Source organism: Cyprinodon tularosa, unplaced genomic scaffold (assembly GCF_016077235.1).
Source record: "Cyprinodon tularosa strain WSP-4 unplaced genomic scaffold, ASM1607723v1 ctg126, whole genome shotgun sequence".
NCBI lineage: Eukaryota > Metazoa > Chordata > Actinopteri > Cyprinodontiformes > Cyprinodontidae > Cyprinodon > Cyprinodon tularosa.
The window spans coordinates 1,062,085-1,089,073 of NW_024038070.1; the positions used below are offsets into that span (position 1 = coordinate 1,062,085).

The window sequence follows — 26,989 nt, forward strand, 5'->3', positions numbered from 1 at the left end:
CTCAGAATTCCTTGTTTTAAAAATTATGGGATAGACTTTCTTTTTAGTTGATCATATAAAATCCCTTGTTTTTGTAAAGTGAGGAAATCCGAACAACAGCAACAAAAAAACAATAAGTGTAAAGACTTTAACAAGCCTTTTCTTTTAAACCAGTCATTTTTGGTAAACCTTTGGAGCAGGGTGATTCTTTAATATAGTTTTTATGCAAAAACATTGAAGCTGAGCAAATGAAACACAGCAACTATGATATGGATTGGACTGTAATAATACTAGTGGTCATTTTAAGATTAAACAAAAATAATTTTAAAAAGCCTTAGGGAATGAACTATCACTGTCTGTTAGGCATCTATTAACTGATAATAAATAGGCCAAGTAGCAGATAATGCACTTGGACCCACTTGCTTCATTATTGAGGGTTACTGTCTGCACCAGTACATAACCCCATCACCATAAGCTAGTCCTGCTTTGTGGCAGCTTATAGCCCCTGAAATGATTAGCTCTCAGAACATGACCAAACCTGTTAGCCGACAACTGTAGATGCTGAAGTCAAATGCTGATGTCCCACTAGTTTTTGTTACCCCTGGCAACAGAGCTGGTCAGCTCCGATCAGCCATTTATAATAGTCTGTACTCAAAATAGCTGTGCTTAAGGATAGAGGGTCTGTTTCTGCTCTCTACACTCTTAAGGAAAATAAGAGCCTTTTAAACCTCTAAACCGCTAAAATTACTTCAGAAAACTGTGTCAACCTCGTATTTGCTGTGAAGCAGGTAATGTATGGTAGGATCTTAAAGATAGCTAAATTGGAATTAGAGGAAAGGAGAAAACTTGTAGCATGGCAGCTAAGCATTTAGGAAGATTTAATTTGATGATTCATAACTACAAGCAGCAGCAGTTTAACTACAGAAAAGCTCTGTGTGTGTGCTAACACATACAGACACAAACAAGAGCACACACACAAATCCATGCATACAGAGAGCATTCAAAATCAAAGAAAAACGCTATTTGACTCCCCATGAGTTTGGCTACAGATGCACTAAAAACACAATGCTCTTTTTGACTTAAAGTGATAAAACCACCAGATAACTAACTGCATGAAAAGCGGAATTATTCACAATATTTAGCATGTGAAATTGCAAGAGAACTCCAGGGTAGTGGTCGTGGTCTTTAGTTTTAGGTCTAGACCTTAAAGCTCTGAACACACTTTTTAATCTTCGATCCGATTTTTTTCCATGTTCTACTGACTGCGTATAGAGAGGCACCGACCAGGTAGGGCGAGCAGATCTGTGTATATTTTTTTCATGTCTGTCTCTGTGGCACAAAAAATTAAAACAATTTCCCACATTTCAATTAGACAGATAATAAAAAGTTATTCACATAAATGAATTAATTAAAAAATAAACCACTGGTACAGCTATAAAGCAAAGCCCCACTTAACGAGTCTGTGCACCATCTCTCATGTTCTGTCGTCTTTAAGTACTTTTTGTTATTTCGCAGGACTGATGAACTGCGTTTTCTGTCCCTCCTTGTTTTTGTGAGGCTAAAAGTGGATCACTCCTTCTGTAACTACTACTACATAATTTTTCTGTCCTCCTGAACTCCTATCATGGGTAAAAGATTTTTGTCTTTTTATGTTTTATTGACTGTTTTTGTACAGTCTGTCCTAGAGATGTCCCGATCCAGGTTTTTGCACTTCCGATCTGATACCGACAGAGGCGTGCACAGACATTTTGGGGGGCAGGTGCTCAGGAGGGGGGGAGGGCACTTTTTAGCGCACGTGTAACACTTAATAAAAAAAAAATAAACGCATGTTGAATGAAATTTGACTTTTATTTGTAACATTCTCTAAACGTGAGTTTTCAATGGAAAAAAGTCACATCACCAACAGAACAGACTAAAGCATACTTCTTTCATCTGGCTCATCTCCCTGTTTTCCCTCACCCATCTGTTCTCCCTCATCCTGGTCTTTTTCTGTCTCTGTGTCTTCCCTGAACTCTTCCTCATCTCCTGTCCTGTTATATGTTGATGGTATAGAGCTTCCCTGCTGTGACTGGCTACAATATATTAATAATAACCATCATGACAATAATAATAATAATAATAATGATAATAATAATAATAATAATAATAAAAATAATAGCTTTAACAAATATGCCACATTAGTTTAAATAATGGGCTATTAGGGCAACATGACTGGAAGTCTTGTCACGTGGATATGACTTATGGTAGCCTACAAAATAATAGCTATTTTAATACCTGCTGCACAAACCACTTAAAAATAAAATGTGAACAGCTTTTAAGATTTTTCAATATGATTAACCCTCCTTTCTTGGCATTGTGCTGCAATTACTAAATCAATATACAATTAAGACAATAAAGAGACCAAAATGTGTTAATTTATGTTGCCTAACAAAACCTATACAACAGAAAACGTTTGTCTTAACACATAGATTTGTACAGAAGAGGATTAGGGCCACTGAAAAAAAAAAAAGTTAACTGATTTTTAAATTTTATTTCAGTTTAACATGGGAAAAAAGTCAGAATTCTGACTTTTTTATTGTCAGAATTCTGAGATTAAAGTCAGAATACTGAGCAAAAAGTCAGAATTCTCAGCAAAAAGTCAGAATTATGAGAAAAAAATTAGAATTATGAGATTAAAGTCAGCATTCTGACTTTTTTATTGTCAGAATTATGAGAAAAAAGTTAGAATTATGAGATTAAAGTCAGCATTCTGACTTTTTTCCCATACTAAACTGAAATAAAATTTAAAAATCAGTTAACTTATTTTTTTTTTTTCAGTGGCCCTAATCCTCTTCCGTAGATTTGCAATTGCAAACTCTACCAACATTATTTGTAGCCTATGTGGTCGTCCTCACGTTATCTGTCACTGACTTGGGCTACAGTGTAAAACTTTCAGAATCAGAATCAGGTTTATTTATTTAGTGAAGGAGTTCACAAACTAGGAATTTTTTATGGTACAATCGTGCAACATGAAACATATAATATGGAATAGGTAAATAAAATTATAAAAATATCTAAAAACTGTGGGTATACGTCATGCAATAAAATAGACTAATGTATACACTTAAGATAAAAATATGGATACAAAATATAAAAAGTAAAATAGCATCTTACAAGGAGACAACTAGTGCGTGTTTGGTGCTGCTGAATGAGACATTTTAATGCACAACAAAATGATTCTGCTTGATCTGTATATTACCTGGCTAATAGGGCACGGGAGAAGCAGCCTGTCAGCGACCGTTCCTGCTATCTGAAAACTGCTATGATGCTGCGCATCTGGCATGCCCTGCGGGCGACCGAGCGAGTTCACGTGACAAAGGAAGAGAGAGAGGCTGGTCGGGTGTGCGCAAGTAGGTCGGTCATTTCGGGGCATTGTTTCAGTCGTTTTTAATGGCTCAGGTTTTCAAAAGATCATTTCAAAACCGACCTCAGTAAAATCTTAATAATATTAATAATAATAATAAAAAGAAAAAACGAGTTTCAAAAGGGCATTTTCTTTGATAGAGGGCAAACTTCCTAGTGCTTTAGCACCACCTAGTGTCTATGTGTGCACGCCCCTGGATACCGATATTGTTTTTGGACTTCCGATCCGATACCGATACTGGCCGATACCGGCCTATCCGAGCATGTATTTAAGTTTAAGTTAAAGTATTTAGCCTTAGTTGTAAGACTCATGTTGAAAAGGGTTTTAGTACTCTTGATAACATCTAGCCAGCTAAATTAGGTGAGATTGAATAAAACACAATGCTTGGTAACAACAAACTTACCTGTTTATTAAGAGATAAACACAAACTGGACAAAATTATGAATAGCAATCTGAAATTGCACAGTGAACAGTAAAACCGTAAACAGTTAAAGGTGCAAGTATTACTGTAAGTTTTAATAAAAATGCAAAACAGGGAAACACTGGCGCAAAAAAGTGGAATGGATCGTTTCAATCGGCGAAACTGGAAAATACGGACCGGATTTTTTTTTTAAAACTGGATCGGCAGTCTGGATCGGCATTTTACATGCTTTGCCGATACGCATTTTTTTGCCAATATCTGCGTCCCGATCCGATACTTGGATCGGATCGGGACAAGCCTAGTCTGTCCCGCTTGCAGTATATGCAATATACGACTCCAAAACTAGCACATTCCCTGTGCAATTAAAAGATTTTATTTAGTATTTTCCCCCAAAATGGATGTTTTTCTTTGTGTCAGTGTCTTTCTTCCGGTCAGACCCATGGCATTGCAGTTGAAATACTGTGTAGCCCGACTAAAATAGACATAGTGTCTATCTCCATTGGAGCTATGCATTCAGCTAATCATACTCTGAATGTTTGTTCCCTATGAAGTTTCTATTTGAGCAGCAGTTAGATTTCATATTTTATGTTGTTTTTTTTTAAAGGCGTTGATTCTCTTAGATGTGTCAGTACTGTGATTTGTGAAAATATATTTCTATAAATGTACAATTATCATTCCTTTCTGTAAAATCAGAGCACAACAACTGGGGAAGATAATTTACCCTCCAAACAGATCTTTGATCATTTGAGGTTTGACAAAATCAATCAATTTAATTTTGTTTCATATTTCATTATTATTAGGCCCCGGGTCTTGGCTCCCATGTTTGTTGATGTGCAGGTTTCTTTTGACTTCCCTGTATTACAACAAATCTGCTGCTTTGATTACAATACTGAAAATAGCGCCATGAAAGTTTCTGCAGCCCAACTAAAGCTCCACCTCTCACATAAAAGGATCTTTTACTGAACATCACTATCGTCCGTGCTAATTCAACATCATGCATGCCATAAAGCATTGGATTGGTTATATGTCTACTAAAAGCTAATTCAAAGTAGAAGAATAAGGCAACTGTGGTTAGGGGGACAGCAATAAATCATAAACGAGGATCAAGGTGCGGTTCCAGAGCTAGCCCATGACAGAACACAAAAACACAAAGCGCAGCGGTTAATCGCCTCAGAGCATTTTATTATATAACACAGCAGTCTGGTGAACTAAATTCTAAAAAAGATATTGAAAATGTGTTTAAAGCCTACTACAGACTGTAGTTATGCAAACCCAAACATCAGCTGATTGGACATGAGGTGCACTGAGCCACAATGGTAGCTCAGCTGCAGGCTGGAGAGAGGAGGGCGACCTTGTGAAACTAACCAACAAGCTAAACAAAAAAACAAAAAAAGCTTTCAGGGGCCTAAATGAGTAAGAAAAAGCATTGCTCTGCTACTGGCTGCCATCCAGCGTCTTTGCAGCAAAGCGCAGAATATGTTGTGCACATGCGGCCAGCCAGTCACGTCCAAAAGCAAAGGGTTATGTAATGCTGGGGCCCAGGTTTAGGGGAGAGGGCAACATGTTGCAGTGGAAAATGCAAACACAGGACAGGTCTGCTAATACATTCCACAGTTGTGTTGGTGCCTCTCATGCTGTTATAGCATGAAGGGATTCCTCAGACAGAAACTGATGTATGTCATCCCTTACATCTGCATCCGTGTCCTTCTGCCTCTCCCTGCAGCTCTGAATCATCAGATACATTCGAGTTTCATCCCATTCCACCCCACCTTTCTGTGCTCCTTTCTCTTTTTCCCCTTCATCCCCCCTGACTATTATCCTCTTGTCATCAATGCTGCATTAAGGTCAACAGATGGCCCTAGTAATTCCAGGTCAATTTGCAGGCTTTAGGGGTGACTTCCTAATAAAGCAAGAGGAGCCAGGGATTGCGCCACCTCGTAGTCATTATGGATTCGACTGTTGGACAGTTGAAATTCGGATATATGACATAAATCCTTCTGGAAGCTGGGAAGAGGCTGGGAGGGTTGTGATGGTGGGGTGGTGTGGGGGAGTGGGTCAGAGTCTGGTTGCTCTGTAGGCCAATCAGAGGAAAGAAATGATGAGGGACAGAGAGGGTGAATGAAAAAGAAAGCTGGCGTAGAGGAGGAATTGAAGGAGGCAAGGGAGGGAGGGTAGTGGATGAAGAGAACAGTGTGTGCACGAAAGTCTCTACACACCCCCACCACCTCCATCCCCCCCGTGTGCTCCTCTGTGAGCTCCTGTCTCACTGCCTGAAACCAGCTTGGCTCCAAATCCGCTTACAATTAGACCACTATTTGTCCCTAGCGTGTTCCACCACTTTGGCTTCTATATTTCAAAGAACAGAAACACACATCTTTCACATATAAAAACACCAATACAATGAAACTAATTGTATTATTGAGCATGATTATGAAAATTAAAGATCAATCAGAGAAAATACAAAGCTCTCTGGCTGCTAAAACACATGAAGTATAGATCTCCCACAGCTGCACTTTGCTAAAATAGGGATAAAATAAAAAGAAAATCATTGCAACGGAGTAAAGCGAGAGATCAGAGTGAATCTCCATGACAGCCTATTTGCAAAAACACGGTCCTCAGCTGTGAAGCTGCACAGGAGAATTCCCAGTTCATCAAAGATGCACATCAAACGTTGGCCTTGGGGCTGTGTGTGCTTCACGCGCAGGAAGACATCTCATTTTCAACTTTTAAAAGGGATCCTAATTTTCTAAAAGAAAAGATGATAGCCCGCTTGGCTGAGTGTTTAAGACTTTGTAGTGAGGTGGGGGAGCGGGGCGTCTGAAGAGACATCAAAGAGTTGAAGGTAGAGGGAAGAGAAAGAGGGGTGGGAAGCAGGAACGGTCTCACAATCTCCGGAGTAGAAGCCACAAACAAGCCACATGACCTTCAAGATGAAGGAAACCCTCAGTGGACGGGTTGCATGGGCAAACATGCAAAGGAAGGCTACATTCAGTAATTTACTGGAACTAATTCATTAGACAAGCTCTTGTTATGATTAGGGAAGTTATGTCAACACAATCTAGTATGAACAGTTAAAAAAAAAATATTGTAGAAAATGGCATGTCGGAACAAATACCATTTCAGACAATTGGATCTGACATGGAAAGTCAGATATAATACCATCTAAAAGAATAATCAATTTTGAGAGAAAAAAAATCTGTATTCTTTAGTAACGAAGTCCTAACCTTTTTCAATCATCAATAAAGAATTAGCATGATAGAAGTAAAAAACCTCTCATTATTCCTGCCCATGTTGTTCAACTGTTTTTGATGATTCAGTATTGCTGATAAGCTCCAAGTCCTTCAGGTTGGAAGGCCTCCTTGACATCACCCTAATTTTTAGCTCTCTCTACAAATTCAACTTAAGAGTCTATCTTGACCACTTCAGGCATTAATTGTGGAATCATCTGCATTACTCAACAATTTATAACAATTTGTATTTTTTATTCAATTAGATCTAATTATGTTTGTAGAGGTTTTTAATAGTAAATTATGACTTTGTTTCTCCGGGGTTTTAAAATGTTCTTTCAGCTACTGAGCTCTGAACTGAATAATGTCCCCATGTTCAACAAACTAAAAAAAAAGAAGGCTGGTTCTGTTCTGGGGAATCAGTGAGAACTGTGGAGATGATTGTTCAAAGATGTTTTTTTCCTAAACTGCGAAACATCTTTAAGAACCCCCAAGCATCCCCTTCATCAGCCTGTGGTAGAGCAACAGCGTCTGCAGTCAGGAGCTTCTTTAGAGCAGCTGTAAGACAGACCACTAAAGGAGATCCTTCCTGCCCATCAGCATCTACAGCATCTCTTCTAAGAAACCCTTTAAAAAAGAGTTAATAAAACATTTCATTTTTTTATTATAGGTTGATAATTGCATTAACTCTCTAATTTAAACTCATCATGCCACCATGCAGTGTCAGGAGGATGTTGAGGGAAGCAAGATGGCATTGATGTATTCATTGATTGATTGATAGACTTGACTGATCTCATGGTGGAGAAATTTACTTGTTACATCGACTCAATAGTCAAAGCTGTGTAAAAAAAAAACTCTACTATTAATGATAAATCAATGGGTTTTAATCTGATGCTCAAACACGCTGTAGTAGATGGGTTTTAATGAAAAATGTTCTGGGTCTAAAATGGAAGATTTTCGACCCAGCTGTTAAGGTAGTTGGAGGATCTCTGCTGCTGTAAGCTTGTTTCTTCTCCAAAGGCCATGGGAGAAAAAAAATAGAGTTGACAGAGTCCATCATGATTTAAAATAAAAATCAAAAGATCACTATTGGAAAACTGAAAATGAGTTAAAAACGTAAGAAATATCATAGAAAAAGACCAGTCTTGCCCAAAATTAAGGGATTTCCTCCACACTCTATTAATATACTCAAAGGTTTCCTTTTTTTAAGCAACCGTTTATGCTACTGCATAGTGGTGTGTATCCCATTTTTGCTTTCAAGCTACGACAGTACATCAGGGTTATTGAAAATAACAAGGAAATACAGACATATCCTTATCAAGTTAAAAAGTAGGGGGAAAAAAAACATAAAAAATTGCTGACGTATTTAGTCAGCCTCCATCTCCTTCTACCACGGGGCTTTAAAACGTGAGCAGCAAAATCTCACCAGATTGGACCAAACGTTTGAAGTAGAAGTAAATTACTGAGACACAAACACCTCCCCTTATAAAGAGACTTGTCATTCACAGCAATTAACATCAACTAGCACTGTCAATGTAATTGAGAAATTGTTATATAGCTCAGTCCATCAAGTCTGTTCTATATGCCTGACTTATTAATCAATTAATTATAAAAAGAATCGTGAGATTAATGGATTTGCAAAATAACCATTAGTTGCAGCCCTAGCTCATATGTTTAAAATCAAATTTATTTGCCAACACAAAAAAAAATTAAGAAAAAAAGGGGGGAAAAAGGATTTGACTCTTATTTTGCATTGTTAGAATCAAAAATAAGTGTTGATGCATTTTAAACAAAGGGAAAGTATTTTTAACAAGTCTATATGTGCAAAGTTACAACTGAATCCATCTGCTATTTCAGTTTTTTTTATCACTATAACCTTTTTTATAAAACTGCTGTTTTCATTTACGCTGATGATAGTGGGCAGTTATGACAAAAAGGAACTCCTGTATAAATCCCATTTTGATCACAGCGCTCAGATATACTGGAAATAAGTGAATGAGAATGGTGAATTAATTAGTTATGAAATGACAGCTGTAGCTCTACTTTCTAATAATGTTTTCCTCTATAACAATATGTAAATGTGTGCCTTGAAGTGTGCGTGTGTACGCTTTGCTCTTCTTTTTGATAGGACTGCAATCTTTAATAAACAGAAGCACAGCAGCTCATTAAAACTAAGAAACAAGCAGTGGTGCAGTTTGTTGACACCGGGATGCCTGAGGTGTAATTCACCGAGTTGTTTATAACTACATCCCTTGCTAACAACCAGCCCCCGCTTTGTTTTATGCAGCGTTACATCCAAAGCTACTGGGGTGCTGACCTGTACAGCCACGACAACAGAAGATAGATTGCACATCACTATGGTCACAACCGTCTGCCTTTTCCTTTACTGTGTCGTGCTGTCACCCAGCAGTGAGATTAAATTTTAGGAAAAAAGGTTAAGAATGCAATATAAGCCATCAGAAGAAAATCCAATTCAAAGGTTTAAAAGCAAGCCATGGAATTATGAGCATAAAGTAGTGCAAACAAAGTGGACTGAAAATGACTAAATGTTCCATGCTTTTATTGTTTTGTTTTCACAAATCCTAAACTTGTGTGCGTTTGTACTCAGACTCCAAAGTCAACAGCATCTAGAATGTCAATGTGCTGCAGCTGCACCTGCTATTGGGGTACATCTCTACCAGCTTTGCATTTCCACAAACAGGAAGGATTTTTTTTTTTTTTTTTTACAACAGAGCTCAAGTTCCATCAGATCCAATGAAGATCAACAAAAAAAAAAAAAAAGTAATTTTCTTGTACATGACAGCAACAATTGGTTGTGTTCTTTCTAAAGGCAATCCACGTCTTGTCTGTTAATGATCTACCAATAAATTGGTATATAGAGTAAGCAGTTCAATGTTTTGGATGTTATTTTATACGAAATCAATTATTGGGCAAAAAAAGAGAAAATCTTAGTTGCATTGTTACTGTTTTAGAATTAAATGCTTTAACTCTACTCTTTAGATGTGTAATCCTCCTGTATGGGGAAGCCCAGGCACAGTATCACTGAAATCAATAGTAACTAACGCCTATGAGCGCAACAACACGCTGCTGAGCAGTTTAAATTCACACAGGACCAAGGTAACAATAACAATGACAGAGAGCAGAGTACTTGCTTAGCTGCCGACTCCTTTAAATCTAGTAACAGATCTGTCAATCAAGTTCTCATTTTCTCCTCTTTTCTAAGCAGGAACTGTTTGCACAAGTTTAAAGAACAAACCACCAACCAGTGCTGTGGCGGGGAAATACAATATTTCAGGATTCTCCTGTGCTGTGTATACAAAAAGTGTTATGTGAACATCTATATATAGATTGATTTTAACAAAAACTGAAAGAAAAGTTGTTTTCAGGGAATTTTTGTGTAATCGGGGTCTGTATTTTATTCTATACAGTAAATTACGAGTAATACAATTAATCATTAAAATGTTTATTTTACTTTAATTTAACTTCCTGTTGCATTAGATTCCAGTATATATTTATATTTTAGAAAGGCTATGTATAACCTTCAGATGTTTATGTGTTTATAAAAAGAGTATTTTACATTATATCAAAGAAATCAACAAACAAAAACATACAATAATTAGATTTCTTTGCTGAAAAACACCTGTCTCATTTGACTGAATGACGCTCTTAGCGTGGGAAAGAAGCCATGCATGATGCTTTTTCAATCTGGTAAAAAAACACCAACGATGGGCCATGAAGATCAGGGATGAGGACAGCTGCGAAATGGGAGATTCTAGACCTCTGATCCAGCTTTCAACGTCAGCTTAATAACCAAGGTCTTGGTATATTTAGAAAAAAGCACAGCAAGTAAAAAGTTTTTTCTTTCTTTTCTTACTGTTATATTAGTGGACTGGGACAGAGAGAGGCAGCATGTGTTTAACAGAAGTCGGCCAATAGAATCAACCCACAACGGGCCCCCTCAGCTGTGTCGGCAAACAGGAAACTGGAGTACAGTCTCATAGTTTCATGTAGCTCCATCTGTTTCTTTTGCTCTCGCATGCACTTTTCCTGCTCTCTCAGAACAACCTGAGCCCCGACGTTTTAGCAGTGGCCTTCTATTTGCTTCAGACCAAACAGCAAAAGATTCTTTTCAACCTTTTCCTGGCAGTCCAACCCCCCCCCCTTCCTTCTGAATCAGGGTGGGCCTCTCTGCCAGACCATTCAGGAGATGGAAGCAGTCACATTATTAAGATGCTTCAGGAGTTACTGAAAATCTCCTGAGGATGAACACACATGTATTCATCCTTCCAAACTCCAGACATGGTCTTAATTAGGTCCCAGTCTACCTTAAATTATGATCACAAGCAACCTGTAGTGTAGGTAGATAGACCAAATAAAATACCTCATCATATACAGGTTTTTTTTAAAAAAGGTTTATGGATTTCTTGCCAGTTATTGTTGCTGTTGTCAGATTAACTAAAACTTCTAAAACATGATCATGCATCACTGGTTTCATTTTTTCCCCCTAAAATAGCTCATTATTTCATGATAAATCAAAGAAGGAAATGCTTTCATAAATCCAGCATTGTAGGCTGTTTTTGAGACTGTGGATAATGGAGCACATAATTGCACATAATTAAATGCACAAAAAAGAAGAGAATAATATTGTATAATGTATGCATTTCCTATACACACACATGTGTATATATATATATATATATATATATATATATATATATATATATATATATATATATATATATATATATATATATATATATTAGGGCTGAAACGATTCATCGAGTAACTCGATTACAAAAAATCCTCGAGGAAATTTATAAGCCTCGAAGCTTCGCTAAATTTATTGTATTGTAATAAGCAATGCTGTTAAATATGCAGCACACTAGTCTAGCCGGAGGGTTTTTGTGTTGCACAACGCTACCACTTCCGTTAGCGCCTGGAGCGCTTGTGCTAAGTTTGTAGCTATGGAGGGAACCGGAGAATGCTCAGAAGGAGAACCCCGAAAGCGACAAAAAATGTCAAAAGTTTGGGAACATTTTAGGCTAAACAGAAAGGACAACACAGCGCAATGCATCCACTGCAAAGCAGAATTGGCGTACCACAACAGCACGACATCAATGTTGCAGCATCTGAAAAGAAAACACCCGATACATGCATCCAACTCGTACACGGTTGCCAACAGGTAACGTTTATGTTCTCTTTGCTAACTACGTTGTGTGATAATCTGCCATGTTATAGATGTAAATTGAGGCACATTATTTTGCTAACATTACATCTAAACATAGCGGTTACTTAACCGGGTGTAGTGTAAATTGTATGTGAGGGTGGAACTGAGAGAAATTATGCAGGACTTAATGTAAGTTTGTTAATAAAAATACGCAGCAAAAGATTACAGTCATAAGCTGAAAAGCATTTATTTATTGGTGTCTGTCCATCCTGAAAAGTTACAGTCTTTTCTTCTCGCTACTGTTATGTATGAATTAGAAATTTTTTATTAATATTTTTTGTAGTAATTCTATATTTGTTTATACCTAAATAATCAAGAATAAATAATAGCATCGTTTTAATAAAAATAGCAACATTTTTCTACTGTTACAAGTAAACTTTCTAAACTACAAACATTTAACTGTTAGGGATGCTTAAAAAGGAGATATTGGACTGATCTGGACTAACTGGTGTTATTGCAGATTTGCCAATAGTTTATTTTATAAATTTTTTTTATCCGATTACTCGATTAATCGTAAGAATAATCGATAGATTACTCGATTACTAAAATATTTGTTTACAACAGCCCTAATATATATATATATATATATACATATATATATATACAGTAGGGATGGAACGGTTTATGAAAACCGTCCGAACCGTTCGGTTCGACTGTCTCGGTTCGATTCGCGTGTGTTTCGTTCGGTTCATGCGCTGTTCCATTTTTTCATAGGCGAAGCGTTTACACTCCAGAGCAGAAGGTGGCGGTACTGCGACCAAAGCCAACCACCAGTAGTAAGCAAGAAGAAGAAGCAAAGCAGCGTAGCCGGTTGTAGCAGAAAAAAATTAGTTGTTGTGGAGAATTGTGTGGGTATGGCGAGTGGGAAAGAACAGGAGTTGGAAGACGCACTTTATAGGTCTGCTGTATGGGACCACTTTGCATTTAGAGTGAGCTACGATGACGGCGGAAAGAAAGTTGTGGATAAAAGTGCAACAGTGTGCAAGCATTGTGCAACACGTTTTGTTAATGCTAACAGCAACATGACCAACATGTCATGCTAACCCCGAAATCCTTCATACTCCGTCAGCGCCCCGCTGCGCTCCAGACCGGCTGCTCAAAGCAAAGCCTACATCCTCAGCTGTGGCTCCCGTCCGCTCCGCTCTGAGTTTCTTGGAGATTGTAGAGGGCATGCGTGAGTTGATTAAATTGAAAGCAGCAAAACATGCGGAAATGATCCATGGTTTCCACGGATCATTAAAAATAATTACAATTCATTAATTTCATTATTTTATTTTTTCATTAATTTTTGTAATTTTTATTAATTTTTTTATTTTTCGGTGTAACAATAAAAATATACCGAACCGAACCGAAAACCGTGACCACAAAACCGTGAACCGAACCGTGGATTTTGTGAACCGTTCCACCCCTAATATACACACACATATATATCTCGTTCTGAAATCAGTAGCTCTTGTGTTGCTCTTCAAGTTGCTCTTGTGTTAATCTCCCCTTAGTTCATCGGGAGCTTTGCATCTTAGGTTGGCGTGATAGGGTTCATATCATCTTTCTACTAGTTGCACAACTAGAAATAAAACCTGAACATAGCAGAAACCATGAATACCTGTATAATAAGTGCATTGCTGTTAACTTCTGCCCGAAGATCTTAAAGGGTTTTCATCCTGTCTGTCCTACATGGGAACAGAGTCCAGCTCTAAACATGCCAACTCAGCCAAATAAAATAAGGCCTGCTTCTTGGCTGACAGACTAGCAAATAGTTTTCTTTTTTTTTTTTTTACAAACACTGGCCTTAGGAGATGAAACTGAAGATTGCTGCTTTAACAGAACCAGAGTTCAACAGTTGCAAGCTTAGCTCAGTCTTCACAACACCTTCTCAGGCAGGCAATTCCCTTTATGCATTTGTATTGTTTTTTTACTCTATTTTTCTTTTATTCTACGATTTCTTCTCACCTCCATTCTCCTAGGCCTGCCTGAGGAGCCCACAGAGAGACCTGAGGAGAAGGTCCATCATCCCTGCGCTCCTTATTAGTGCTAGATGGGCACCTGGCTTCCATGTTCAGCTCAGCTGGTTCCGACCACCAGGCTCCACATATTTCCTATTTCTAACTTAAAATAGTTCACTTTCTCTGAACTTATGTTTAGCTCTATGTGGTTCTCAAGGCATATCTGTTTAAGCAGACAAAAAAAGGTTTTCTACTCATTTCAACATTCTCAAAACATGGTAGCCTAAGTCTTTATAAGCAGAACAGGAGGATTTTACAACAAAAAGGGACAAAAGACATGTATAAAAACCACAAAAGGTCAAATTCAAACACATACCTTTGGTTATCTGTTCTGTAGTCTGTAACAAGAGAGAAAAAAATTAATGTAACTTTAATACCTATAACAAAAGAATAAATATCAATGTTCAATTAATGCACATCATAGAATCTAGTGAAAAGGAAACATATACTGCTATTCTACAAAGGACAAAAAATATATGAAAAGGCATCAATGGGTTTAAGATGATTTTTAACAAAGCAAAGGTGAACATTTTCGATAAAAACAAATGAACACAACATGGTAGCAAAGTCAACAGTGTCTTTAAAGATAAGTTTCTGATTCTTGAAGCTGCATTGACCTTAGAGACGGCTGAACTGGAGTCACACCCCCAACTTAGGTTACGTTCACATTGCAGCCTGAAGTGACTCAAAAAAAAACTATTTTTTTTTTCGCCCGATTTTTTGCGACCCAGGTCAGTTGGCTCTGCAGTCCTGAATCCGGTACGAATCTGATCTTTTCAAATGCGCGTTCATCTGACCTGTACGCCATTAACACCCAACATAGGTCACTATTATGCGTCTTGCTACGCAGAAGCAGGAAGAAAAACAACAATGGCGGACGATAATGTGGAAAATTGTATTTAAGTTTATCCAACCTGAAAAAGATTGTGCTTTTAAGGTTTTAATGCGTCCTCTACTGTACATGAGGGAAGCTTAGGTTATATGAATGCAGTTCACACAGGAGATTACATACAAGGCGCATATATTTGGAAATGTGAACGGCAATGCAAAAAACTCACCCAAAAATTCTGAATTGAGCATTAAGGCCTGCAGTTTGAACGTAGCCTTTTAAGGGTCTGCAATATTGTGCTCTATAGAGCAACCAGTTCAGGATCCTGCTACCCTGTTTCTGTAAAGAAATCACAGGCAAATGGTTCCTCCATTTAAAATTCTCAATACCTAGAAGGACTTCTACTTGGATTATCAAAAAGTATGAGGTTACCCTGAATTTAAGGTTGTTCTCCCTCTACATGCCTGTTGGAAATGAAACAATTAATTACAATAAATAAAAGCGTCTAACTTTTAATGAAATTTTAAACATTTCACAAAATAATGATGATAAGATGGTATTTAAGAGTATTAATATCAAACAGACAGTCGATGATGGGTATTAGGTGATATTCACATGCTCTGCTGAAAAAAGACACTGAACCTTATTTCATCATTTTGACATTAGATAAAACTAAACATTTCAATTGACATAAAAAAAACTATAATTGATAACAGGTATATTAAAAGAGAAAATAATTTTAGACATTTTTATAACATTTTTAAAGTTTTATTCTTCAGTCCATACCTGCGCTAAAATTATGATGGCTTGACATCATTTGAGCAGTAATAGCTAGCTAAGCCTCTGAAGGGTTCGCTCCAAACCTATTAGTTAAATTGGGGCACACCTATAGATTTCATTTAAGGCAACATCTCAAAGCCACTGCCTCCCTGCGTGAATCCAGATATCAGGAGGAGATTGCAAGATCTCCTCCATAAATCTGGTAGAAAATTGTCACCTGAATCTATAAGAATTAATTCATTTTCATTTTATGGAAGTATAAACACAATTAAAATGCAAAGCCACAAAACAGTTTAAGTGTAAATGTGCAAATCAACCCCAGAACAAAAGCAGACAACCTTGTAAGGCTGCTATCAGTGAGTCATTATCAGCAATGAAAGGAGTTCTGTGCTTTACGGGCTGAAAGTCCACTCAAGAGAAATAAGTGATCACTCCAAGAGCATAATAAAAATCTGGATCAATTTACAAATGCACTGGGTACCAAGTGACTTACTTTTTAGGAGGCATAATGAGAAATGTAATAATTGGAGGGAAAAGTGGCCCTGAAAACAAGTATCGCATAATAGGGAGTTGGTGGCATCAAACTTGACTATATTTTGCAACAGGAGGTATTGACAATCAAGTCTTGGTCAAATAGGTTTTCCAAATGGATGATGAACCCAATTAGGCTAAGTTCACACTGCAGACCTTGATGCTCATTTCTGATTTTTATGTGAAATCCGATCTTTTGCATTGCTGTTCACATTTCCAAATAAATGCGACTTGTATGTGATCTCCTGTGTGAACTGTAGTCATACAACGCAAGTGTCCTGCGTGCGCAGTATAGGACGCAATGATGTCACAGGCCAGCGTGCTCTGTGTTTATAGAAGTAAACGTGGACGGTAGTGCCGGAGTGCAGCTAGCAATCTTTCCCAACCATAAAAAAACTATCTTTTCAAGATGGTTAAACATAAATACCGTTCTCCGCATCATCCTCTGTCGTGGTTGTTGTTTTTCTTGCTACTTCTTCATAGCAAGAATAGTGACCTTTGTCGGGTATTAATGTCGTTCAGGACCACATAGCCAAGCGGCCTGGGTCGCATTGGAAAAAAAATTGGATCCGTGTTGTTCAGACAGCCATGAAAACATCCGATCCAGGTCACATATGGGCCAAAAAAATCGGATTTGGGTCACTTCAGGCTGCAGTGTGAACGTAGCCTTATATACAAGTCAAGGTTTTAGAGGAACCATCACAAAGTCCTGATTTTAGGTAAAAATGGTGTTTGAGAGTTAGTCAGCCTAGAAAACTTCCTCAGAAACTTGAGCACCTAAAATGTTATGTCAATGAACATAAAAAAGATAATCCTACCACATATTAATGTTAATATACAAAATTCTAGATTTAAACAAAGATTGTTAAAAATAAATTTGTCTTTCTTATTCTTTTAGCATTTAGAGATAATTTTGGTAACCCTAACTGATCAAAAACAGGAATCATTGGGTCTAGTTTAACATGGCTGTGACAAAAAAAGGTTTTGTTAACTAAAAAGTCTGTTAATATTTGGTTCCAACCCTATAGGTTTGTTAATGTGAGCATAAAAGCTGCTCACATTGCGGATTGTACGTGGACCAGGCATAATCTTACCCTAAACCAAAGGCTAAATAAGGTTAAAGAAGAGAAAATCTTCTAAATAATTTAACGCATTTAAGTAGAACATGTAACATGGTATGTACCTTGTAGATACCATTAGTGAATACCACTGTGTGAAAACAAACATTTAGTATATAATAAATAAATGAAAACAAACACTTTATAACATGATGTGATTTAAAAAAAATTTTTCCCCATCGACAGCTGATTTTTCTGTAGTGTAACTACATTCTTGCAGTAAAAAATTATCTTATTAATCTTTATGAAATAAACTTTCTAAAATAATTTTTTCCCAGAAATATATTATCTTCTATTGCTTTATCAGGCAGTAAAGCTAGAATGGACCGACTGCACTGATCTGAGGTCTTACAGTGGCTCAGATTATATTAAACAGTAAGCAGAACCAATTGAAGCTTGAATACATGAAGAGATTGAATGACTGAATGTTTGGACTGTTATTAAAACTAGTGCTTCACAACAGGAAGCTTTGCAGGGATCTGATGGTGGAGTTTGCATGTTTGTGGGATTTCTCCACTACTGTTTTTGATCATATGGTGACTTATAATTGACCTTAGGAGAGTCAGCGTGCCTGCCATGATGTTTTCAGCCCTGCGGGGTTATAACCTGCCTCTCACCAGATGGGATAAGCACCAGCTTCAATGGACGGGATTAGGTTAACATGGAAAACCGATGGATGAACAAATGGCTGGAGCAGTAGCAATTCAAAACAAAACTTCAACTGAGTTTTTACCTTTTTCTGTGCAACTTCTTTTTTCTTCTCTTCTTGTTTTTTCTTTTTCTTATCTTCCATCAAATGATTTTCTTCTTGTGTTTTTGCTTCTTTTCACAGCTACAATATAAAAAGACAAGAAAGGAAAAAACTTCACCTTAGGCAACTGCTAAACTCCACAGAGTCAGATTAACTAACAAAAATGTTAGAAGCTGGTGACGGAACACCAATGCACAACCCAGCCACCTTTGAGACAGCTGAGTTTTAAGATTCTGTGAGCAATTTTGTGAGCTCTTAAATCGGCATTTACACTGACCTCACAAACTGAGGCTCCTATTGTGATTGTGTGATGGAAGTCATTGCCACGCACCATTTCGAACATTTCCTTAACACCAAACCTTTGGGATGCACTACCTGTACCATGGTCCAACATCCCAGACCCTGAAACCATACTCAGTCATTGTTACAACTCCCTGGCTGGCTTCTCTAAAGTACTGCTGTCCTACTCCCGATCATCAGTAGCCTCTCCCCGACCCTCAGCGTTCAGTTTTCCACTGCACTAGTGACAAGTCTTTCAGTGTATCCTCTGTAGTAAGAATCAGAAATACTTTAATAATCCCAGAAGGAAATTACAGCCTAGTTAGCTGTAGCATCTCCCTGCCCTGGCGCCCTCTGGCTCTGAATAAAACAAATATGGACCAAGCGCAGAGAAAAGATGCATGTCTGCTCAAAAAGAACTCATTAACAACACAATGACCGGCGCTTTAAATCGGTGGTCTTCAAAATGACCAGCCGGGATCAGCGGCCGATTACATGAAAATCAATTGACAGTTGCAAGTCTACTCCTAGCTAACAGCATAAATCTGCCTGCTAGCAGCAACTTACTCTTTCTTTCAGTGTGGTGGCCCCACTGATCTCTATTTATTCACTGGATTGCTGATAGGCCAAAAAAAAAAAACTGAAGTCACCTGTCGCCATCTTGGTACTCCCCACCCTCACAGAGTTGCGCCCTAAAAATTCCTGTAATGTAACGTAATTACCATAACAATGTAATCAATACATGTATATTACATCTACATCATCAATTTAGCAGTTTTGGCACATCAGCAGAGAGTGTGTGTGTGTGTGCATTAGAGACTGACACGGGAGTGGATTTTCACTCCTGTCCCGTCCCACTCCCACAGAAAAAAATAGTGTCCCGTCCCGATCCCGGGCCAGAGTAGAAATCTAAATCCTGTCCCGTCCCACTCCTGGTGAAATTACTCCCACTCTCATCCCGCTCCCATTCAGAATGACTCCCGCTCCCTCACCACTCCCATGCTCTGTTCGAAAACCTAGGACGCGTCCTTAGAAGGCCAGATTAAGTCATAGTGCGGCGCTGAGGTCTGGTCGGATTCCAAGAGTCCTCGTTATGCGGCCTTAAAATGCGTTCTTCTTTTAGCCCGATTTGAAGGATGGATGTCGATGTATCCTCGGTATCCTTGGTTTACCCAGGATTCATTGCGAGACCAAGCAAGCCGTGATCAGAGGAAAGGTTACTTGGCGCCGAACAGTGGTGAAAAGTGGAAGTTCAGTTTAATATAATCCAGTCTGTGAATAGTTTCATCTGAGATTAATGAAAATAGTTGTTTTAATGGTTATTGAGTCAGATATTGGCGGTAATGTTTGATTTATCTAAAGGTTTTAATCTGTTACTGTGTAAATGGGTTTGGCTGGAATTTAAGGACAGATTCTAATATATCTGCAGAGAGGGGACTATAAATCTGATAGGAGTTTTATCTTTTTATTGCTGTTTTGCACAATATGCCTAACTAAGATTTTTTTTCTTGTTTAATATTAGAGATTTTGCAGATATGTTTTTAATACATACATTTTTTAGATTTACTTATATCTTTCTACCCCTTTTATAGAATAGAAAATCCCTTTATTGTCCCACAATGGGCAAATTTACAGCAGCAGAAAGATTATTGAAAATGGTCACACAAATGTGGACCTTAGAAAAAAGTATAAGAATAACATAATAGGGAAGAGTTAAAAAAACAAAACAAAAAAAAAATACAATTCTGTAAAGTGTTTTAACAATATAAAACTGGAGAATAAATAACCAATATGCAGCTATGGACATTTTTACAGTAATGGATATTTGAAAATAGCAGCAACATCAGAGATGTGCAGAATGACAGCAGCAGGTTATTTAACTGACTAAGGTTTATTTCATTACATTTGATTTTATTTGTTCCTGCTCCCGGTGGTTGGAACCTTTATTCCAATCTGGATTCTCATCAGTCTTTGTTCACTTTACAATAAAAAAGAAATAAATAAACAAACAGTTTTGGAAACTTCGGTTTTCATTCTTTTCCTGCTTTGTGTGTCAACTTTAGCGGTTGCTAAGCAACAGACCTTACGGCGATAAAACCCGCTGAAGGGTAGACCTGGTCGAATTCACAGCCAAAACTCTTCCGGTCTCCTTATTTTCACGGACTTCAAAGGATCCAGTCTAAGTAAACCACGTCCTTGGAGGATGCAGCCCAGGATTTCGAACAGAGCCCCATTCTTGTTGTTTTTGAGCGTGGGTGAAAAACTCAGAGCGGAATCACTGTTGGTTTTTGGGTCGTGTAGTTTTTTTGACTCGCATTATACTGTAGGCTTAAAGGAAAAAAACTACAAAATGGCGGCGCCGCGCCAGTACTGGATTTTTTTTCTTTCTATTTTATTTTATTTTTTGCCATTGATCCTAGTTTTTTTTAGTTATTATTGGTTTGCTCCCGCTCCCGTCTGCTCCCGTTAATGTTTAATCCTGTACCATCCCAATCACGTGATCGTTACTAATACTGACTCCCATCCCACGGGAATCCCACGGGAATCCCGTGACCCATGGGATTCCCGAAAAAATGTCAGTCTCTAGTGTGCATGTATCTAAGTACAGTATTACTATGCTACAGTAACACAAAAATTCTGTTGTGATGGATTTGTATTATATTGCATCATTTATAGACTTAATTGACTTCATACTGAATATGCAATGTGATGTGCTTTTTTTTTTTTTTTTTTTGGGCTGCTCAGTGGTGCAGTGGGTAGCACTGCTGCATTGCAGCAAGAAGGTTCCAGGTTTGTTTCCTGGCCAGGGTCTTTCTGCATGGAGTTTGCATGTTCTCCCTGAGCATGCATAGGTTCTCTCCGGGTACTCTGGCTTCCTCCCACAGTCCAAAAACAAGACTGTTAGGTTAAATGGCTTCTCCTAATTCTCCTTAGGTGTGAGTTTGTGCGTGAATGGTTGTTTGTCTCTGTATTGCCCTGTGATAGACAGGTGACCTGTCCTGGGTGTACCCCACCTCTCGCCCGTAGACAGCTGGAGATAGGCACCAACACATCTCGCGACCCCGATTAGGATAAGCGTGACAGAAAATGGATAGATGTGCCTATTTTTTTTTTTTTTACCATAAATTAAACAGCAAGTGTGTGTCAAACTGATTAATTTATCTTTATTTTAAAAGTCTTAAGCCCCCTTGAAAATGAGAAAATCATTGTTGTTCGATGCTGTAGTGCACGTATTGTTTACATTCCAACCGATCTAACTAGGGAGTACCAATATGGCGGCCGGGGACTTCACAGCACCATGTTCTACCAACTACTCCAGTGAATAAATACAGACCAGTGGGCGGCACACCTATATTAAGCAAATTACTTCCACCAAAGTAATAGAGCGATAAAGTCAGTTTCTGATATTAGATAAATGTATCTTGACCAAAAATCTTGTGCATCTGCAATTTGGAAAATCACATTTTATTCCTAAGAAATACCCTACTGCAAACTCCTATATACATAACTGGCTACACAACTGCAGTTTCAGAATGCTAAGAACAAAGAGAGCTCTTCTCATGCCTTTTGTTTTCACCCTAAAGCCCATCCTTCTTTTACCTTCTTTACTACAGTGGAAGCATTACTGCACCCCTTACTGAAGTGCCACATGTATTACAGCAACTATTACTGCTTCTTAGATTTTGTTCATATTTTAACATTTATACTTTTCCGTGTGAATACCTTTTTTTGCTCTGTGTGGATGTAACCTCAGTATTTGCTGTAGGAAAATGAACTGAGCACTTGCCATGCCTTTTCTTTTTGCATGTTGCACAGACCATAAAGCAGTCATTGCAATGTATGTGAAAATAAATGACAAGATAACTGCACCATTACCAACAAAAAGGCTAGTAAAGCAGATTTTGAGTTTAATATCTGATAAGGTCATTGCACCGTTAACTCTGAATTTAGAGCCACTTAAGCGGCTCTAAAGATAAGCTTCCCCAATAATCAAAGAGCCAAAAGTCAAATTACAATATGCTCTTATTTCACATTGAAAGAAATAAAGTGCTGATTTAAAATTACACACTTAAAAAAATATTCTGATATAATTAGAAACTTTTTAAAGTGCAAAACAAATAGAAAAATAAGCAAGTCCTTAAACCTGAAATGTAATATTGTTGATAAAACCATTAGCCCAACCTACTGCCAACATTGCTGCAGCAGGCGATTGTGACATGTGCCACTGCCTGGCAACAGGAACTCCCAGAGGTCCCAGGAGCAGTCAGGTGGAGACAGGCAGAACCCTTTAGCGAAACGGTGAAGTCAGTTTTAACCATTCAGGGAACTAGGAAAGTAAGACAGCTGAAACTGGAAAAGATTTTTGAGCTGAAGCCAAAATCTGAACCTACAAAGCTGAAAAGATGTCATGAGAGTTGGTGCCAAAAATCCAAAGACTAACATTCTTATTCTGTTACCTGATCAACCTTTTATTGCCATAGGGCAAATTATGGAAAGGCAAAATATTTGGATGCATTTAGGGAATACAAAACACAGTTTGTTGCTGCGCTGAGAAAACAAAGTGACCAGAAGACACTCAGATAATAACATTTAGACAATACTAAAAGAAAACCTGCAGAAAGGCAAAAGAAAAAAAACTAAGAGACAGGTACAGTATTTCAACTGAAATAATGGAGGCTTTAAATTAGTTTATTCCTTTGCCAAATCGGACTCATTATACTCTCATTTCTGTCTTCTTCTATTTTTTAGAAGTAAATTAAATATTGTACTGTCTGTTCTATTGTGGTGTGTTTACACCTAAAAATAATGTCATTCTGGTGAATTTTTTTACTACCATATTTACATGCTAATGGTTGCTTGACATCTATCCATCCATCCATCCATCCTCTCCCACTTATTCCATTTCAGGATCGCAGTGGGGCCATTGTCTATCTCCAGTAGTCTATAGTCGATTGAAATATGAATGAAAAGGGAAATTTTAAACAGAGTTTAGGGCGATGCACGCTCCCGCGACAGGGAAGGTAATTCTCCGCACACAGGATTTTCTCTGCATTTATCTGTCCACTAAATGTCTCAATTTTAGGGCATCTATGCATAAGAAATATGAAAATATTAGGAATATGTTTAAAAGTTCCCTTTTCATTCATATTTCAATCTGTTTTCTCATCAGTGTGCGAGATGGGAGGTAATTCTCGGCAGCCAGGTATTTATTGGCATAAAACTGTGGTGAGGCCGATGTAGTGGTAAAATTAAAAATCTTCCTTTAAAAAGTAAGCTTGTATGAGCAATGTAAACAACAACTTTGAAATGGGCTTGTGCATGCTCTCGCACGTTTTTAATAGGTGTTCCCTCTCGGGGCCGGGTACAGGGCTGTGTCCACTGTTTGTTCTGTTTTTTGAAGTGGAGATGGTTAATCTCCATCTTTTCAAAAAATTCGTGAAAATATTCCACTATAACTCTGGAGCTTCACTATTATAGAGAAGCGATTTCAGAGCAGAAACATGAATCCATCTAGAGTCTGATCTAGGAGTATTGACCATTTAATGGCGACAAGGATGGAGAATCGACTTTATGCTTTTCTGTTTGTAATTATAAGCACTCTTCAAGTTATCACTCAAATAGCGCCTATTCAGCCATGCAGCGTAACTGCTTTGCTGAGCTTGGATGTGAGGATATAAAGTGAATGGCATTATATAAAACGTTTGCAACATGATGGAAAAAAAACAAACAAAAAAAGCAACATGCTGACAACTAGTACAGTGGATAGTGAAGGCTTTTGTAAGTTAATACACTTCATTAAGAGAGTGACCAGACCCCCTCCCATCAAAAAGTGCTGTTAACAGCGCAGTCTCTCCCATCTCTGATTGGATTACACTAAAAACAGAGAGCTATACCACAGTTAGCATCCACTTGATTGAAACAAAGTGGTAATAATGGCATAAAACGCTTTTGTGATAGTTTTACATCTCTTTACATCAAAATGTATGTATTCACATATCTTATTTATGTTTTTTTTATTTAGTAACCTCATAGGTTCCTGTTTTTTATAAAAGTTTAATAATGTGCAAGAAAACATTCAAATGGTTTGATCATTATTCTGTTAATAACTTCAATCAACTTCAGATTAAGTTAGTAATTTCTAACTTGCACCCCTAGTGAGGAGGCATGCTGGAGTTTAGACAGAAAAAGCAGGCGATCAGAGAAAGAAGCTGTGCAGAGAGAGTACCAGAGATGGGCAGAGAAGGCTTGTTATTCCCTGCTCTAAAGCTAAGGGAAGACTGCCTGAGAGTGGATGGAGTGACCGGAGAGAGAGACCAGCAGAGGCTGCAACAGGATGAAACCAACTCTGGAGCTAAGGAACAACAATATGAGAGTAACGTAAAACACCAGACAGAGAAAGAACCTCAACCAGGCTGAGAGCTGGACAAATAACCAATGATTTAGCAGTTTGCAAAGGCTAAATTAAAATGTGTTTTCAAAAGACACCCACAAACTTCTCAAAAATCTTTCTTAATTCATTCTATATTTATTTCCATTTCGATCGCAGAATTTGCTTCGTTGTGTTCATCATAATCAGGCCCCCCTATCGCTAGAAGTGTGTCATCTTGCATCAGTTTGCATCAAGGCCCCTGAGCACACCTCTACATAGGGATAACATCTAAACCACTTGCTAAGGTCTTGTCATTTGCATTAAGTGTGAACGCATCATTAGGAATGTGCAAGACTCAGCTATTTTTCCCGCCTAGAGCATCTCCTTTATCCATCTATTGATTTATTTATATATTTTTTTGTATTCTGCAGTCTAAAAATATTTCTTTCCTTGTTTTTTTCTGAATCAGTCAAGTCTGGGACCAGTTGACTGAGGGCGTCTTATTACGTATGGTTGTTTTTATTCATATAGCCGTCTAAGTGGTAATTAAATTGAATCGTGAAGATTTCCACCACTGGAAGTTGTGCATCTGATAATTGGTTAAAAAAGGCAGCTTCTTCTAACTACTCTGCTTTGACCTCACTTTGTTTTATGTTTGTAAAGTTTGTATTATCCAAGAGTTAACTAAACATGCCCATGTTCTTGAACCAATTAAAATATTTAAATAAAACTGCTAAAAACCTAACCATGAATACAAGTTAAAGTAGTGGCAGCAGAAATTATAGCATAATTCTGTTGCCACCAATGCAGAAGAGAGCTGTTACACATACCCATCAACACTTTTTTTAAAAGCTCCAACAGGCTGATTTAGAACATGCAGCTGCAATATAAATATAGCTGGTGTTGCATCAGTGAGGCTTTTGTCATGTATGCAATAAGTGAGATGCTCCAGTTAATGTGAGCCGCTGTCCTCCGCTGACCTGGAAGGGCAGCAGAGTCAAAAAGTTCAACTAAATAAGGCTAAAAGGTAAAATTATTCAGTTCTACACATGTGCATCCCTTTGAAAAAATTGCACACTTTGACTAAGAGCTCTGACTGACCTTTACCACATTATGTCAAGTAACAATGAGGAACAAAATGTATTTTATTTGAATGCTACATGACAGCGCCTGAAAAATTAGGGCATTTTTATTAGAAATGTCTTAAAACTGCAGCATGTTCTTGTATTTAGTCCCCTTTCTCTGATCCTTTGCTGTGTGTTGGTGTATCACATAAAGTTGCAATAAAAACATAATTCAAACTTCCAACATAACACGTTAAAAGTTCAAGATGTGCTAATAATTTAGCAAGGCCCAAAATATACCACTAAAGTTTTATTCTCTGCAGCATTTAACCAAATGCAAGAGACGTTTATCCGTTTTTTTTTTTAAGCCTTTATTTTACCATCAGACTGTATTTTGATAAAGGAAAAAATCACTTCAGGAAACATGTCTGGTTTTTGAAAATGAAGTTTCCAAATGTCAATCTTGCTGAGAAAGAAAAGCTATGTAATGATCCTGGTATTGAGAAGCAGGCTGTAGAGGACAGTGCATGATGTGTTTTTAATGTAGGACTTCTTATGCCGATTTTAAGGTCAAAGCCAGCAAACTGAGGTTCACTCTGGATTTATATTCTCCTGTCAGATCGCCAGGATTAGAGCTCCGTGTTCCCCTTTAAACTAGACAGTCACTGTGATGATAAAGGATGGATTTAAAAAAAAAAACAACAGAATAAAAAAGATCAAGGTGAACCGTTTATAGCAAGTGCAAAATTGGTAAAAAAAAAAAAATCAAGTAGAGTGTGAGACAAGTAAATGCCTTGCTGCTTTACACTTGAGCAATTAAGACAAGCAGGGGTGGGGGGTCCACCGACAATGAAGCTGGTTAATGTTGACGTGTGAGAGATGGGGGAGGGGTGGTGGACCATAGACGACAGTAGCTGGGCACAGAGCCAGGAATGCCATCGTATGCCTCGCCAACGACGACAGCAACAGCCGCTGCTGCTGGAGACCAGGCGAAGCAGCGTCGTCCT

The 26,989-nt window shown here is 37.9% G+C and overlaps 1 protein-coding gene across 1 annotated transcript in view; it reads right to left on the reverse strand.

The window, feature by feature from the left end:
• Nucleotides 1–18,763, reverse strand: part of tnrc6c2 (trinucleotide repeat containing adaptor 6C2) — a 46,991-nt gene extending 28,228 nt beyond the window's left edge. Inside the window, exons 1-2 of the mRNA XM_038276662.1 lie at nucleotides 18,252–18,763; nucleotides 14,577–14,598 (exon numbers count right to left, since the gene is read on the reverse strand). Of these exons, the coding sequence (XP_038132590.1) occupies nucleotides 14,577–14,598; nucleotides 18,252–18,311 (82 nt within the window). The 5' untranslated portion in view covers nucleotides 18,312–18,763. The remainder of the gene's footprint in view (nucleotides 1–14,576; nucleotides 14,599–18,251) is intronic.
• Between the last annotated feature and the right edge of the window lie 8,226 nt (nucleotides 18,764–26,989).